The sequence below is a fragment of the Eretmochelys imbricata genome, chromosome 24 (genome assembly GCF_965152235.1).
Source record: "Eretmochelys imbricata isolate rEreImb1 chromosome 24, rEreImb1.hap1, whole genome shotgun sequence".
Classification (NCBI taxonomy): domain Eukaryota; kingdom Metazoa; phylum Chordata; order Testudines; family Cheloniidae; genus Eretmochelys; species Eretmochelys imbricata.
In genome coordinates, this window is record NC_135595.1 from 411,703 (window position 1) to 428,342 (window position 16,640).

Genomic DNA, 16,640 nt, shown 5'->3' on the forward strand with positions numbered 1-16,640 from the left:
TGCTCCTGACCCGAGGCCTCTCTGGAGGCTTCCCCGTTCCAGGTACATCTGGTTTCAGTCTCAGCTGAGGCCATTGCACTGAATCTCCCAGGAGCTCACCCTCCACTTCCTTTGGTCCCCCCCACCACTTCAGATGTCCATGGCTGTCAGGGCTCTGTATCGAATGGGGAGTGCGCATGTGTATGCTGATCTCTGAGGGACCTCGGAGAATTTTGCAGCACGGCAATCGCTGACCCTAGGCCACAAGGATAGTTTTGCTAAATGTTTGGAGGAAGCATCACTGGGCAAAGTGATGCTGTAACATCCTAGCAGCCAAATGGTGATTTGTTCGTTCCCTCCACCCCACCCCCAGTGGCAGCCCCGCCCCTGCTGGTACCAACCCCCCATGTATGATCTTGGAGAGAGGGAATTAGAACATTTCAGGCTACTTCACCCCACCAGCACAAGAGGCAGCCAGTCCTGCCTCCGTTCCTATCCTGTCCCCTCCCCATCTCCATCTCCATCTCCATCTCCCTGGTCATCAATAATTCACAAGGAGGGATTTGTTCTCATGACAACCGCTATTTCCTGTCACGTGGACCTGCCCTCTGCACCATGCCCAGCCCTGCCACACCCGGCTCTGCCTGGCCATCCAGGGAAAGGGGGATTTCGTGGCTGGGGCGAGCCACAGGTGGAACCTGAATCAGCTCTGGCCTGATGGATTTTCTTCCTGCCTGGTGGTTACTGCATCTCCGACAGACTCACCAGCCATGAGTGGGAGGGAGACCCTCCAGGAACAAAGAGCAGGGACCGGCTGGTTTGGGGGAGAGGTGGGGCCTTTCCCCTCTGGGGACACTGGCTTTGATCCAGCCCTGGTGGGAGGCACCATGAAACGAGTTGGAGGATCTCAGACCAGTTCCTTACAAGCCACGTTTCACAATCCAGCAATCCTGTGCTATCAGTCTCAGCAGGCAGAACCCGGGGCAGGTGGAACAAGGACAGAGGCTCAGGCTTGAGGGGCTGCTGGCATCTTTGCTCAGCCCCAGACCTCCTCACTCACTACAACTGCTGTAAAAATAAACCAGAGGTAGAGCTCTGTGCTCCTCACTGCAGTCCCTGCCGCTGGAGGGGAGTCCTGGTTGGAGTAGCTCTAGAAAGTCCTACTAGGGTCCAGCAAAGACTCCCAGCTCATCACACAGGCACCAGAAAACATTCTGTTCCTCCGATATGGGCAGAGGGGGGTGTTACCTTGTAACCTGCATGCAGCCTCTTCAGCCTGTCCCAGTCCCCCCTTCTCTGGCCTGACTGCATCCATCTTTTTGTTCTGTTTGCACATCACACAGCACCAGGAGGAATGGGGGCATAGCTGGGGCTCCTAGGCGCTGCACAATACCAATAACAAGACTAGAAGGGCCTGCACGCAGCCTGTAGGTGGTGAGGTCTTTAGGAGGCAGTTACACAAGCCCATAGCCTGTGCTCAGTTGTGTGTGGGGGGGTGGGAGGCTGGTCTCAGTGCCAGGGAGCTGCTGCTGCTCTGCTCCAATGGGTCCTGTAACCCTGCCAAGCAGAGAGAGGAGGATGGCCTCTCCAGCAGGGGGGGAAGGGAGTAGTCCTGCTCTGGCCTGGCCTGCTGGGCTTTGCCTAGAAAGGTCAATGTAGTCCCCAGGTGCTGCCTTCCCGCCGGAGTGAGGGGGTCACCACCCAACTCCTCCCCAAACCCCTACTAAGGGCACAGCCGCTGGGGCTGGCAATTGGAGGAGGGCTGGAGCCAGGCTCCGACCGGGGCCACTCCCTGCTGAGCCTGGAGCGACTGCAGACAACCCGTGGTGGGATGCACTCTCAGGGGAAAGGGGATGGGATAGGAGTGGACCCCCAGCAGGGACAGGGGGGCCTCCGCGCTTGCTGTGGGGGAGGGAGGGGATCAGCTGCAAAGCGCAGAGATGTAACAGGCTGGTGCTGGAGAGGGGTTACCACACCTGTGCTTGGCTGGGTGTGTGAGACCCCCACTGGCCACTGCAGCTCCACCAGGGTGCTGGGGGGGGGGGAACAGGGGACTGGCCCCCAGAGGGGTGTAAGTCCTGCACCTGGACCAAGGGGTTCCCACTGCAGCTGGGTGCTGCCCTGGCAAGCAGGTGCAGCGGGCTCCCTGCTGGTGGCTGGCAGCGCAGCCAGGCTAGACCCTGCTCCACGCCCACAGGGGGATGCTCACCTCTCCTAGCTGCGGGCAGTGCGTGGTTGCCTAGCTCCTGGGATGGCTCTGCGGCTGGAGGGGACGGAGAAAAGAGGCTGCAGCAGCTCCGCTGAGCTCACCAGCTGCAGGGAGGAGCCAGTGATGGGTGATCCATCCTCCGCCAGCCTCTGCCATTAACCCTCCCTGCCCCGGGCTGCAGACGCCCTCATGCCTGGACTAATCCTCCACTGCCCGCCCCACACACACTGCAGAAATACCTTGCACTGGCTGCAAACCCAGGACCTGCCTGCACAAGAGAACCTCCACCACCCCAAGCCCCCCGCCCCCACAAGGAAACCAGAGCTTACAACCCACCAGCCTGGGATCTGTCCCTCCACCCTTAGGACCTGCTTTGCTCATTTGTCAGCTTTTACTCCCTGGGAGGCTAGCCTTTGCATCCAGGTGTCTCCCAAGCAGCCTGCTCAGGTGGGATGAGAGCAGATGCTTTGGACAAGCCCTTTACCAAGAGGCTAGATTAGAGACGCTCCCCTTCCCCAGGCCCATCTTGCCAAAGAAACACAAGTGGTGCAGCTAGGTCAGGTTCTATGGCAGTTCCCCATCTCATAGAATATCAGGGTTGGAAGGGACCTCAGGAGATCATCTTGTCCAACCCCCTGCTCGAAGCAGGACCAATCCCCAATTTTCGCCCCAGATCCCTAAATGGCCCCCTCAAGGACTGAACTCACAACCCTGGGTTTAGCAGGCCAATGCTCAAACCACTGAGCTATCCCTCCCCCATCATCATCATCTCTGGGCCAGCTGAGCCCCTTGGGACCAGATCCCATGTCCACCCCAGGCCAGATGGCCAGCAATACTGCTCACAGTAGGTGAGCAGGCAGGTGTGTTGGTGAGAGAGGCAGAGGCTCTCAGGGCAGGGTGTGTCCCCATAATCACACAGGCAGCCGCTACAATAACTTATGTTTATTCATACAAATGCTTTGCATCTCTGCTATCACAGCTGATCTGTTACATGGACAGCGGGCTTCTGTCCTTCACTCCAACATAAGACAACAAGGAACCATATCAGATGCTATATGGGTCGCCATCCCCAATGGAATGCGCACAGGGAAGGCATCACCTTCCCCTAAGCAGATGAGTTTGCAGAGTCAGCTCCCATGCCAGAAGCTGGGCCTCGTGGAAGGAGGCCTGTCAACGCCTTTCCTGTCACAGCCCTGAGGAGCCAGCCCACCCTGTCATTTCTGACGCTTGTAGATCTTCTGGGCCAGGCCAAGGAAAATTGCTTTGGGGAGGTGGTTGGCATGTTTCTCAATCAGCTTCTCCAGGCGGCAGTAGCTGCTCTCCTCACACTCGTGGTAGGCTGTCCTCATGCCCACAGTTTCATACAGCTCCTTCACCGTGGCCACCTTCTCCGGCTCCTTTTGCCCATAGTTTTCCTGGAAGCCAAGGAACAGGGTCAGACAAGGCCCAGCCTGGAATGGAGCTGCTGGCTGCCACAACCAGCTGCACCAGAAGCCATCACCTCCCCCAGTTTTGGGATCTGCATCCTCCTGTCATAGGGCTCAGCACTCTTATCACTAGACCCCGAACTATGAGCCTAGCAGCTGTCAGGGTCTGATTGGCAGGACTTCTCGTGCCCAGTAAGCTTTTTCAGATACACATTAGGGTACAGAACCGTACCCCTTCTCCACCAACAGGTTCATGCTACGGGAACAAAGCTGGTGCCAAGCTGGCAGCTGGTACCTCAGGGTCAGGACTGTTTTCCACCTGTGCCAAGCTGCCTCCCCACCCTCTAACCAGCTGCTGATGTTACCTCCAGGAGCTGCCTCTGCTCTGGCGAGACGCGGTGCAGGCACTCCACCACCAGCCAGCTGCACTTGTTGTCCTGGATGTCAGTGCCAATCTTACCCGTCAGGTTTGGATCCCCAAAGCAGTCAAGAAAGTCATCCTATGGGCAGAGAGCCAGTTACAGGCCTCCTCACTGTGAGCTTCCCAGAGCCCAGGAGCACCCTGGGGCAGGGAGGAGTCTCCTACCTGGATCTGGAAGAACTCTCCCATCTCCAGCAAGATGGCTTTGGCGTTGGCATGCTCCTCCTCGCTGTCAATGCCGGCCTGAGAGATGGGAGGGGCTGAGACACTTGCTGGCATATTCCAGCACCTGCATCTCCCAGCCTGTTATATCTTTCCCCACCACTTTTCTTCCCTACCCCACTTCACCGATCCTCAGACATCAGCTCCCCTCCATCCCAGCCTCCCACCCACACATCCCCACTCCCCCGGTCAGCCTGGCTCACGCCCCATGGCCTCTCCATTGCTGCTTGAACCCACGTAACCAGCAGCTGGAGTTACACTCACCATATACATAGCAGCCGCAACCGGCAGGTAGAAGGAATAGAAGGCCGTCTTGTATTTAACGATTGCCTTGTACCTGTCAGACAGTATCCACACTCAGTAACGCTGGCCCCAGGTCAACTTAAGTCCCTGTATCTGGTCTGCACAGACACTGGGGTCACTTCCTGTGGGATGGGCCGGGTACAAGTCCTGCTCAACAACAGGGGAATCAAGTGTCCCTTCTCCAGCTGGTTTGGAGTGATAAGTTGCTCCTGCAGGGCTGTCCCCAGAGCCCGATGGGCCTAGCAGAGAGATGAGCACCCCTCTCTGACCACCCCAAAGCTAGACAGAGGTGCCCAACAGAACTCTGAAGTGACAGGACTATTTGAGAGTTAAGGTCACCTCTCAACCTACAGAACCCAGGACTCCACTCCTCCCGCACCGGGCAGGATTCTTCTGCCCCAGCACCTCACCTCTCCACAGTGAAACGACTAAGATCAACGTGGCCAGATGGAGCAGTGATGAGGTCCAGTGTCTGTCCCAGCTCGGTCTGGTATGTGGTCTGGGGACAAGAGATTTTATGGACCCAACCCTACATGATAATTTTCACATTACTCTCTGAGAAGAGACCCAGGAGCCACCTACCCCAGGCAGCATATGGGGAGCCTGAGTGCCCACCCCCTCACCATCACTAAAGAGAGGGGGCAGGAGCTGCCATCTCACTGTCACTGCCCCGCAGGCACTCCCCTCCAATGCTGCAGGGATGCAGCCCCAGGGCAATGCACAGGAAAGGCAGAGACTTTCCAAGAACAAAGCAGAGAGACCTGAACAAGGTCTGAAGTGCCTTTGAGTTCGGTGGGGTGGGGGTGACCCAAGAATGGGAGTAGATGGGAAATCTTGGGAGCACAGGGACCAGCCCCACCTGCAGGAAGAGCTCAAGCAGGTGCACATAGTAGGGCTGCTGCCGGCAGTATTTCTTCAGCAACTGGTAGATACAGGACTCGAGGAGGAAGGAATCATTCACAGCATCCAAACCAATTCCCTCCTGCAACAGAAGAGGGACATGTTATATCAGCAGGCCCATTCCCCCCACACTCTCTAGAGACTCCTCAACCTCTCCCCCAATACCCCAGGCATCCCACCCCCATGCCCACCCTCCCCAGTGCCCCCACTCAGACCCCTGACAACCTCTATTACCTTCTTATACCAGCAGGGTTGGCCACGTCGGGTGAGTGAGAAGTCCATAATGTCATCAGCCACCAGTAAAAAAGCTTGGAGCTACAATAAAAGGAGTTATAAGATAAACTTGCACAAGGCCCCATTACGGGGCTTCTGCATCCCCAAATCCCACCTTGACACTGAAATGCTGCCCCAATAGGAGCATCTTCTGCTCCAGATAGAGCCCAATTCAGAGCACACACTAACCAGCTCGATGCACCAGCCAACGGTCAAGGCACATTGGAAGCTTTCTGGGTCCTGCTGCTCTGGCCCCACCAGCTCCCGGAAGGCAGCCAGCACTGTCAGGCCCCGGTTATACTTCCCACCTGGGGTGTTGTATTCCAGAATCTGCAGAGGACACAAGGGGAAAGGAAGCTGTGCAGTCATCCCAGGAGGACCCCATCCCACAGCTCCCTGCCCACGTCTCAGAGAGGCACAAAGCGCACCTGCATTGTGCGCCCTGTGAGGAGGAGTCTGGCCCCAGTCCCAGGGGGATGATGGCCCTGCCTTAGTATCACAGCACTACCATACAATCAACAGCTAGGGACCGATCCCCCTGGAGAGCAAGGGCGAACGGAACGTAACCGGCCCAGCGAACCTGCAGGCGGTCTGACACAACAGCTTGGGGGAGGGGCTCTTCATCGCAGCCAGACGTTCACTCTGAAGCCTACAGACGGCAGCTGGAAGTGCCAGCAGTGTCCGCGCGGGCAGAAGCGCCCAGGGCCTATGTGCCCCCCAGGCGCGCCCTGGCCCGCGGACCTCGAGCCCCGCAGCCCCCGCCTCACCTCCTTCAGCCGGGCGACCGCGTCGCCCACCTCGGGGTGCCGGAGCCCCTCCGCGGTGAGGTCCCGGAGCACCTGCGGGAAGAAGCCCACGAAGGCCGCCCTGTCCGCCGCTGCCCCAGCCCCGCTCATCGCGCTGCCTGCAGGAGCCGGGTCCAGCGGGGCCGCCCCGCCCCAGCCCGGCACCCACCTGCCGCCGGTCGGGGCGGGACCCGCCGGGCCGCGCGGCACGCTGGGGCTTGTGGTTCTCGGCTGTCAGACGCCCGCAGCAGCCGGCGCCGCTCCTCCGTCCACGAACTACAACTCCCAGCATGCCTCGGGAAGGGAGCGGGGCCCCGTGGCGGACCATGGCAGGCGGCAGCGCTCATTGGCCAGCTCCATCGTATGAGGATGGGCTCGGGAACTCTGAGCCAGTAGGAGGGTGAAGGGGCGGGGCTACCCCTTAGTGGGCCTTGTGATTGGAGGAGGCTAGAGGAGGGTTATGGGCGGGAACCTGCAAATGTTAACCCTTTAGATTAGGGTGTGATGGGGAGGGGCGGAAGGGAGGGGAGTTGGGTGTGATGGGGAGGGGAAGGGGCAGAGGGGGGGTGTGATGGGGAGGGGGTGGAGGGGAGGGGAGTTGTGTGTGATGGGGAGGGGAAGGGGGCAGAGGGGAGGGAAGTTGGGTGTGATGGGGAAGGGAAGGCAGCGGAGGGGAGGGGGTTGGGTGTGATGGGGAGGGGGCGGAGGGGAGGGGGTTGGGTGTGATGGGGAGGGGAAGGGGGCAGAGGGGAGGGGAGGTGTGATAGGGAGGGGAAGGGGCTGAAGGGAGGGGGTTGGGTGTGATGGGGAGGGGAAGGGGCGGAGGGGAGGGGAGTTGGGTGTGATGGAAAGGGGCTGAGGGGAGGGGAGTTGGGTGTGATGGGGAGGGGAAGGGGGCAGAGGGGAGGGAAGTTGGGTGTGATGGGGAGGGGAAGGGAGCGGAGGAGGGGGGATTGGGTCTGATGACTGTGAGGAATTTGACCCTTGAGCGTGGCAGGGGTTGGCAGCCTGTCTATACTAGGACTGAGATTCTGGGCTGCACCTCCAGTAGGCACAGCGTGGGGGCTAAAGTGTCTGTAAGGGATTCTGAGCTGCTCCAAAAAGAAAAGGAGTACTTGTGGCACCTTAGAGACTAACCAATTTATTTGAGCATGAGCTTTCGTGAGCTACAGCTCACTTCATCAGATGCATACCGTGGAAACTGCAGCAGACTTTATATATACACAGAGAATATGAAACAATACCTCCTCCCACCCCACTGTCCTGCTGGTAATAGCTTATCTAAAGTAATCATCAGGTTAGGCCATTTCCAGCACAAATCCAGGTTTTCTCACCCTCCACCCCCGCACACAAATTCACTCTCCTGCTGGTGATAGCCCATCCAAAGTGACAACTCTTTACACAATGACAGGTTTCAGAGTAACAGCCGTGTTAGTCTGTATTCGCAAAAAGAAAAGGAGTACTTGTGGCACCTTAGAGACTAACGAATTTATTTGAGCATGAGCTTTCGTGAGCTACAGCTCACTTCATCAGATGAAGTGAGCTGTAGCTCACGAAAGCTCATGCTCAAATAAATTCGTTAGTCTCTAAGGTGCCACAAGTACTCCTTTTCTTTACACAGTGTGCATGATAATCAAGTTAGGCCATTTCCTGCACAAATCCAGGTTCTCTCACTCCCTCACCCCCCTCCAAAAACCCACCCCCATACACACACAAACTCACTCTCATGCATCTGATGAAGTGAGCTGTAGCTCACGAAAGCTCATGCTCAAATAAATTGGTTAGTCTCTAAGGTGCCACAAGCACTCCTTTTCTTTTTGCGAATACAGACTAACACGGCTGTTACTCTGAAACCTGAGCTGCTCCAGGAGCTGAAGAGGCTCCCAGTGCCAGACTCTTTGGAAGCCCCCATAACCCCTCTCCTCCCCAGGCCTGATTGTCCAAAGGGAGCAGCAGTCACCTGCCTGGACAGGAAGCCAAAGGAAGGGTGTTGTGGCCCTCCCCTGGGAGCAGGAACAGGCAGATGGGAGAATCAGTTGACACCTACCCAGAGAGGGAATTGGGCTCTCAGGACATATACCAGCATTGGGGGGGGGGAGGGGGGGAAAGAGATGTGTGGTTCATGGGGCAGGGATTGAGGCTGGGAGTTGCTATAATTGGGACCGCCCCCAGCATTGGGCTGAGCCAATAAATTGGGTTTGGGTTAACCGTTCAGGAAGAGGATGCCCCCAGCTGCTTTGGATGCTGGAGGGACAGCGCCTGGGCCAGGGAGCAGCAGGGAGGGGTTGAGAATGGGCGGCTCAAAAGGGGCTGGCAGAGAGTAAGGAAACATCTGCCACTTCCTCATTTTTCACTTGGGCGTCGCCACAGAGCCGCTGGGAAGGAAACGCAGCAGCAAAACCTGAGCGAGGTGGGTGCCCCAGTTGCGGTGCAGGCAGGTCACCCCTCCTGTGCAGACTTGCCAGGGGGCATGGGAAGCACAGACTGCAGCCCCTATCCTGGCAAGGGCCCTCACCCTTGCATCTCTCCTCCTGGGGATGGACCTTGGAGCTGGGGCCTGACTCTCCCACAGTACAACTCCACTGGCTTCCCCGGCCTATTCCTAGTCACCCCAGGCCTACCCCTCCTTCTCTAGGGTGGGGGGCACGTCTGTTGGATCCCAGGAGTATCTGTGATGTTCTTGTGCCACAGGACCATTAGTAATAACAGTGTCTGAGATAGAAATGCCAGGCCTTGCCTGTCACCCCATGGCTAAGGACTGGCCCTCGGCCCTTCATATTATCCCAGCTGGGGCAGACTCCCAAGTTCCCACTGAGACTGGAATGGGTGCAGTCTTTCTGTCCACACAGACTCCGGCTCTGCATCTTTCTGTCCTTGTGGGGCCGCAGGTGGGGCGGATGGTGCGGGTGCCCAATGACAGATTTGAGGGGTTGGGTGGGAGTATCTGGTACCCACAGCTCAGGCCCCAGGGTCTGGATATTGTTATCAGACTGACAGCCCCTCAAGCCGCTGTTCTATAGGGGTGTGCAGCTTGGGTGGCATCCCAGGTGGTGCCGCCATCTCCTGGGACTGGGTAATGGCCTCTCCTGTGCTGTCAGTCAGCTGCAGGGTCAGCCTGGGTCTGGTGAGTCTTTAACTAGTTTATGCGACCTCTGAGCTGGGAGTGTCCGTCCCAGGGACACATGTGACTGAAGGCTTGGAGCCAGAAGCTGGTGGGCAGGTGAGTCCCTGGGGATTCTGGATCCACACCATGGAAGGTGAGTCTGGGCCCTGCTCAGCAGCTCCTTCACTGAGTCCTGGGAAGCGATCATCCAGGGGCTCCAGAGGGCCAGGCCGGTGGGTCTCTGTAGTGTGAGTTCTAGCACTCAGGGAGCAGCAATGCTGTGAACACTCTGATCATGAGGCACAGCAGTGATCACAGGACACTTTGCAGGCGCCTTGATAAGGCTGTGCCACTTTCTGCCTGCCTCACCTGCGTGGGAGAGACCCAGGCAAGCAGCCTGACCCAGTGCCTGGGTTGAGGGCCCTTGGGAGAGCGCCACTGGCAGGGTCCTAACACAGGAGTTGTCCCTGTGTCAGCAGGTGCCGCGTTGAGGCTGCTGGACAACATGGCCCAGCTTACCCAGGAGCTCAGCACAGCCTGTTTCCAGAGGCACCAGCTGACTGCTGCCATGGCTGATACCTTCCTGGAGCATCTCTGTTTGCTGGACATAGACTCTGAGCCCATCACCACCCGCAACACCAGCATCATCTGCACCATAGGTACCCACCCTCTCCCCCACATGGACTGCTGCAGCTAAACCTTGGGAGGACTCACAGCTGCAGCTAATGACCAGCGGGGGTGCTGGCTCCTCTAAGGCAGTGTTTCTCAACCTTTTCGATACCAGGGACCAGCTTGCTGCCTTCTAAAACTGTGTTAGGAGATGTCAGGGACTGGCGCCAGTCTGCGGGCCAGTCATTGAGAACCACTGCTCTAAGGGTCACTGGGTTTGGATAAGAGTTTGAGGGACCCATCTACGGGGAGTGAGAGCAGGGTGACCAGACAGGAAATGTGAAAAATTGGGACGGGGTGGAGGGTAATAGGAGCCTATATAAGAAAAAGACCCAAAAATTGGGACTGTCCCTATAAAATCAGGGCATCTGGTCACTCTAAGTGGGGCACAGGTGAGCTCCTGGGGCATAAGAACAAGATGTGAGACACCTGCTGGGGAGGGGAGTCCATGAGGTGGGTTGGGAGGCACCTGCAGGGTGGGAGGGGAATGGATTTGGGGGGAGGCACCTGCCCATCAGCAGTACTCACCTGAGCCCCATGCTGTTAAAGGTCCTGCCTCCCGCTCTGTGGAGATGCTGAGGGAGATGATTAAGGCTGGAATGAACATCGCACGCTTGAACTTCTCGCATGGCTCACATGAGGTACGGGAGGAGGCACACGCCGAGCATCACATCACACCAGGAACCACCAGTCTCTCAGGATGGTGGTGGGATCTTGGTAGTGCACAGTTAGGGAATATCCTGCACACTGGAGACAGCTGGGGAGAAATCCTGCCCTGTGAGTGGCTGACAGTCCTGTCTGGTGAGGCTGGAACGAGGAAGATTGCTCATTCTGGGTTCCTGGGGGAAGAAGCTGGGATGTGAAATTATTCCTGCAGACTTGGAGGCAGACCCAGGATGGGGCCCACCCTGGGGTTAGAGTCCCAGAGGTGGAGCACAGAGACCCTGGGGAAAGGGGAGGGGTGGGGCAGGGTCCCAGGATGGGTAAGGATAGTGGTGAAGGTGCAGAGCCCCCAGGGTGGGGCAGGGTCCCTGAGGTCAAGGCACAGGGCCTTTGGATGGATTTTGCCCTGCAGATCCAGCCCTTCTTCTCCAACAGTATCATGCTGGATCCATTGAAAACATCCGGGAGGCAACTGAGAGCTTTGCCTCCAACCCCCTTTTTTACCACCCTGTGGCCATCGCTCTGGACACCAAGGGGCCAGAAATCCGCACGGGCCTGGTGAAAGCAGTGAGTATGGCAAGATCAGCAGCAAAACAGGGTGCGGGGGTCTGCCCAGCTCTGCTGCAGAAAGTGTCATTGGAGGGGTCAGGCAGCTGGGCATGGGGGCAGTGGGTGCTGGGGGTGGGGGTGGGTCAGAAGGCTTGGGAAGGTGACTGTGAGGGGCTGGTGCATCGTGGACAGGGCTGCGGTGAGCAGAGCTGGTCTAGCTGGATCAGGGAAGGCCTGGCTGTGATGGAGCCCCAATCCCATCCGTGCTGCTGCAGGGCGAGAACATGGAGGTGGAGCTAGTGAAGGGCTCTCGGGTGACAGTCACCACTGATGATGCCTTCAAGGAGTGCTGCGACCAGGCCACCATCTGGGTGGATTACAAGAACCTCCCCAACGTCGTCAAGGTCGGTGGGAAGATCTTTGTAGATGATGGGCTCATCTCCCTGCTGGTCAAGGAAATCAGTACGTCCCCTCACACTCTGTGGGGCTCTGCACTCGCTCCCAGCCCACACTCCTGGAGTGTCTGTACTGCTCCTTGTTGCCCCTGCATGTCTGTGCTGCCCCCCCGCCTAAGTCACCTGTCCCCTTTCCATGTGATTCCCTCACCCCTGCCCCTTCTGTGCCCCCTGTTGCCCCCTGGAGCTTCCATGTTGGCCCCTCTGTGCCTCATGCTACTCCCTTGGGCAAGGTGTCTCAGCCTGACCCTGCCGCTCTCTCTCTGGCCAGGTGCTGACAGCTGCATAACGGAGGTGGAAAATGGGGGGATGCTATGCAGCCGTAAGGGGGTCAACCTGCCAGGGGCAGAGGTTGACCTCCCAGCTGTGTCCGAGCGGGACATCCGTGACCTGCACTTCGGGCTGCAGCATGGTGTGGACATGATCTTTGCCTCCTTCATCCGCAAAGCCGCGGATGTGACTGCCATCCGGGACGTGCTGGGCGAGCGTGGCCGCGCTATCAAGATCATCAGCAAGATCGAGAACCATGAGGGTGTCAGAAAGTAACTGTCTCGTCTACCCTTCTGCCCCACCGAGTACTCACCCTCCCGTCCATTTGTTCCTATGTCCCACTGAGCACCCTGGCCACCCCATGTCCATCTCCCAGTCCTGCTGCATCCATCTGTTCCTGTGCCCCAATGAGCACCCACCCCCACTGTGTCCATCTTGTCTGTCTGTCCCAGATGTCCATCTCTGCCCTGCATCCATCTGTCCCTCCGCTCCACCAAGCACCTGCCCCCTCATGTCCATCTCTGCCCTGTGTCCGTCTGCCCCACCGATCACCCTCAGCTACACACTGCACTGAGTGATCTGCCCCTTTGTCTGTGTATCTCTACATCCCCAGTACCTGGTGTCCACCTGCCCCCCCCCCCTCCCCACACACACAGGTGAATTGCACCAGCTGGGTGCAGTCCCAGGAATCGGGCAGTCCGGAACACTGCCCTGTCTGTCCACCTGTAAAATCGGCCATGGGAAAAAGAAACTCCTACTTGTGACCTCCTCTTGCCCAGAGCTCCTGACTCTCCTTCCTGCACGCTAACCGCTAGACTCACTGCTTCTGTTAACACTCTCTGCAGCAGTGCAGTACTTTCTGTGAGCTGGCTGGGGTGGCGGACACCAGGGCCGGGTATCTTCTGGGCCCTGCCCATAGCACTGAGCCTGGCTCTGTCCTGGCTGCAGGTTTGATGAGATCCTGGAAGCCAGTGATGGGATCATGGTGGCTCGTGGGGACCTGGGCATTGAAATCCCAGCAGAGAAAGTCTTCCTGGCTCAGAAGATGATGATTGGCCGCTGCAACCGTGCCGGGAAGCCTGTGATCTGTGCTACGCAGGTTAGCCCAGTCCCCTGAGCAGCAGGAGCCAACGTGGACGGAGCTGACGTGGACAGACCCAACTCTGCTGTGCCCAGCTGGGGACTCCAGATCCTGCCCCGCCAGGTCTGGGGGACTAGGCAAAACCCCCAACCCCTATATTTGTGTGGGAGCCCTGGACACTGGGAATGCTGGGTGAAGTGCTGGTCTGGCGCTAGCGATGAGGATTAGGCCTCATCATCATGTGAAACATGTCCCTGACGTCTCCCTCCCTTTCCCCCACAGATGCTGGAGAGCATGATCAAGAAGCCCCGTCCCACCCGGGCAGAGAGCAGCGACGTGGCCAATGCTGTGCTGGATGGAGCTGACTGCATCATGTTGTCAGGAGAGACGGCCAAGGGGGCCTACCCAGTGGAAGCTGTGCGCATGCAGCATGCGGTGCGTAGCTTAGAGAGATGTAAGAGCACTTCAGCTTGGCCTCTCCCAGCAGGAGGTGCTATGGGGAGAGGGATGGAAGTGTGGCTTTGGAGGGAGCTCCCAGCTCTTGGCCCAGTCTCCCCCAGCAGGGCATACTGAAGCGGGGGTTGGGTGTGTTGGCTGTAGTGAGATCATTCACCAGCTGCTTGGTCTCTCTGCAGATTGCCAGGGAGGCTGAGGCTGCCATCTATAACCAGCAGCTGTTTGAGGAGTTGCGCAGGGTCACTCCTCTGAGCCAGGACCCCACCGAGGTGACAGCCATTGGGGCTGTGGAGGCATCCTTCAAGTGCTGCGCTGCGGCCATCATTGTGCTGACCGCTTCGGGCAGGTAAGAGGTGAAGGGCTGGTTCTCCTGGGATGGGGGCTGTGCTCTTGGAGAGAGCGTGGAGCCAGGCTCCTGTGTGGAGGCTGTACCTTTGAGGGTGCCCAGGGGAGGGGGCAGCACAGAGGAGGAGACTAGTGGGTCGGAACCTTCCCCTTGGAACAATGTGTATCACTAACTCCTGGCCTGTTTAGCACCCTTTCTGCAGGGAGCTCACGGCACTTCCAGATCTCTCAGACCTGAATGGAGACAGGGCTATCCTGCATACCAGGCTGAATCCAGGGAGCGAATATGTGGATTGAGGCTGTTTTACTCCTTTTAACCTCCCGCCTTTCTCACAGGTCTGCACAGCTGCTCTCCCACTACCGGCCTCGTGCCCTCATCATCGCCTTGACACGGAATGAGCAGGTGGCACGCCAGGCACACCTGTATTGGGGCGTCTTCCCTGTGCTTTATCGGGGGGCACAGCAGAAGGTGTGGGCAGATGATGTGGATCGCAGAGTGCAGTTCAGCATAGAGATGGGTAAATGTGACCCTCCCCACAACACCTGCCTAGCCCAGCCAGCTCCTCTCTACCACATGCCCAGCTCAGCCTTTCCCCCAGTGCCCAGTCCCAACCACTCCACCCAGCCCCCAGCAATTCCCGTCACGCCATCTGTCTGGCCCAGCCAGCTTCCCATCCCCCTGCTGCTCCATGGGGACCCCCAGGGCCACCTTGCCCTCGCTGCTCCTGCCTGACCTTTCCCCAGCCTGCTCTCCCCTCACTCACCAGCTCCTTCTCCTCCCCAGGGAGGGTGCATGGATTCCTCTGCTCCAATGATGTCGTCATTATCGTGACAGGCTGGAGACCTGGTGCCGGCTACACCAACATTATGCGGCTGGTGAAGGTATCGTGAGGAGCTGCTGGGAGAGAGGGACTGGGGCAGATGCTTCCATCTCCCACACTGGAAGTTCCCTGCTCCTGCCTCTTCACTCTATGCTTTGGTCCTGTCTGTACCACACAGCTTCCAGGCTTCAGCAAGTAAACCTTCCCACCCAGGACTGCTTCCCTGGCATTACTGAACCAGCCCCCCAGGGGCTCTGTGGATACATCACCAGCATCACCACAGGGACCACCCCAGACCCGGAGGGAAATGAGGGAGGAAGGTCCTAGACTCCAGAACACAAACTCCCCTCACCTATGTCCTCCCAGCTAGGATTCTGCCACTGCCCAGGGAGGCCCAACCAGGAGCTGTTGTGGCTCCTGGACCCCTTGGCAGCATGGGGGACCCTGGATGGGGTGGAAAGGTGGCAGCTGGGGTGAGGATGATGAACACAAAGGCATGGGAGTGGGTAGGGTGTTTGGCACTGGGGACATTGGGGCTGGGGACGGAAGCATGGGGCAGGGACAACTAGAACTCAGTCACACACTGGCATGGTGGGTGGATGGCACCCTCGGAGGGGTCAGCACAGCAGTATGAGCATGGGAAGGGGCATGCCCATCCTGTGCTTCACCAGCTGAGGAGCTCCTGCCCCGGGGTGGGAGTCGCCCTGGGCTGAGACCTCAAGCCTACATCACCCCGGCTCTGATTCTGGGGAAGTTATCAGAACTAGCTCCTTCCTCCCACACCTGCTGGAAGAAGCCTGTCCCAGCAGCTGTGTCAGGCTGTGGAACATTGGTGCTGCCAGGGCCCTGCAGCATGTTCAGGCATCTGCCCCTGGGGGCTTCCCATGTGGCCAGGATCCTGCTGGGATGTGGGGAGGGGGCTAACGCTGGGGGACGGCCAGAGGAGGTAGACACTCCCCTGGCCCTGCTTCTGAGCAGCCAGAAACCTGCTCTTTCCCCAGGAGGTCCCTCTGCTGCAGGTTCCCCAGGGACAGCTCTAGCTTCTGTGATGGGGACGGGGCTGGTGCTGGAAGTTTTCCCCTCCCTGGGATCAGGGAGCAGCTGGGCTGGTGCTGTAGCACCCACCCACCACCCCCACCCTGGGTCACTCACCCCATGCGTTTCTGCTCGTGCCCATGTGCTGATTGGCAGTCTCCCTGTTATCTCCTTTGATCTGCAACTAAACCCATTTTAATCAATCTCTGCCCAGCTCCCTGTAATCCCTTTCACCAACTGCTGCTGCTCCCAGAGGCACTGGGCCCCTAAAGTTAAATCCCACCAATCCCACTTCTCCGTGGCCATAGCAGTGCCGGAGGCTAATGGCCGTGGAAGGCTCCTGGCTTCCAAGGGACAAGCTGATGGGACAGAGTCCCTACTAATCGCTGCAAACCCAGCCTCCTTGAGGCTGCATCTAGCCCACCCCAGGGCCAGGCTCTGTGGGAGAGCGCTGCAGGAGGGGGAGCTGGGCTGCTCGCTCTTCTGGGCTACAGGGGTTTGGGCCATGCTGGACTGTACCACTCTCCTCTCTGGACTGGGGCAGACAGGGCCTGCCCCTGGAGCTGCTCTCCCTTCACAGCCACTGGGCAGTCTAGGGGCTGTGATTAGCCTGAGCTCTGCTCTGTGGTGCCTGACCCTGTCACCCAGGCAGATGGAACTGGGGAACTGGTGAG

The 16,640-nt window shown here is 58.4% G+C and overlaps 2 protein-coding genes across 4 annotated transcripts; one reads left to right on the forward strand and one right to left on the reverse strand.

Annotated features, from left to right (window-relative positions):
• Positions 1-3,115: 3,115 nt before the first annotated feature.
• On the reverse strand, positions 3,116-6,811 carry FDPS (farnesyl diphosphate synthase). Its single transcript, XM_077840989.1, is given in 10 exon segments — positions 3,116-3,603; positions 3,981-4,115; positions 4,202-4,279; positions 4,523-4,595; positions 4,972-5,060; positions 5,421-5,543; positions 5,696-5,776; positions 5,924-6,064; positions 6,502-6,660; positions 6,662-6,811. Coding segments are annotated over 10 exon segments (1,230 nt in total). The 3' UTR covers positions 3,116-3,402.
• Positions 6,812-8,845: 2,034 nt separating this feature from the next.
• Positions 8,846-15,146, forward strand: PKLR (pyruvate kinase L/R). Of its 3 annotated transcripts, XM_077841315.1 has the most exons (11): positions 8,846-8,929; positions 10,102-10,281; positions 10,841-10,932; positions 11,390-11,521; positions 11,779-11,965; positions 12,230-12,500; positions 13,177-13,327; positions 13,592-13,744; positions 13,945-14,111; positions 14,447-14,628; positions 14,895-15,146. In XM_077841315.1, the coding sequence occupies exons 2-11, from the start codon at positions 10,128-10,130 to the stop codon at positions 14,999-15,001; spliced, it is 1,596 nt and encodes a 531-aa protein (XP_077697441.1). In that variant the 5' UTR covers positions 8,846-8,929; positions 10,102-10,127; the 3' UTR covers positions 15,002-15,146. The 3 variants fall into 3 exon arrangements, with proteins under 3 accessions (XP_077697441.1, XP_077697439.1, XP_077697440.1); XM_077841313.1 differs by having other exon boundaries at positions 11,779-12,500; XM_077841314.1 differs by lacking the exon at positions 11,390-11,521 and having other exon boundaries at positions 11,779-12,500.
• The last annotated feature ends 1,494 nt before the right edge of the window (positions 15,147-16,640 follow it).

Coding starts and splice junctions, on each gene's coding strand:
- PKLR (XM_077841313.1), top strand. CDS start 10,128: ATGGCCCAGCTTACCCAGGAGCTCAGCACAGCCTGTTTCCAGAGGCAC. Junction 10,282..10,840: donor CAGCATCATCTGCACCATAG/GTACCCACCCTC, acceptor ATGCTGTTAAAG/GTCCTGCCTCCCGCTCTGTG. Junction 11,522..11,778: donor GCACGGGCCTGGTGAAAGCA/GTGAGTATGGCA, acceptor GTGCTGCTGCAG/GGCGAGAACATGGAGGTGGA.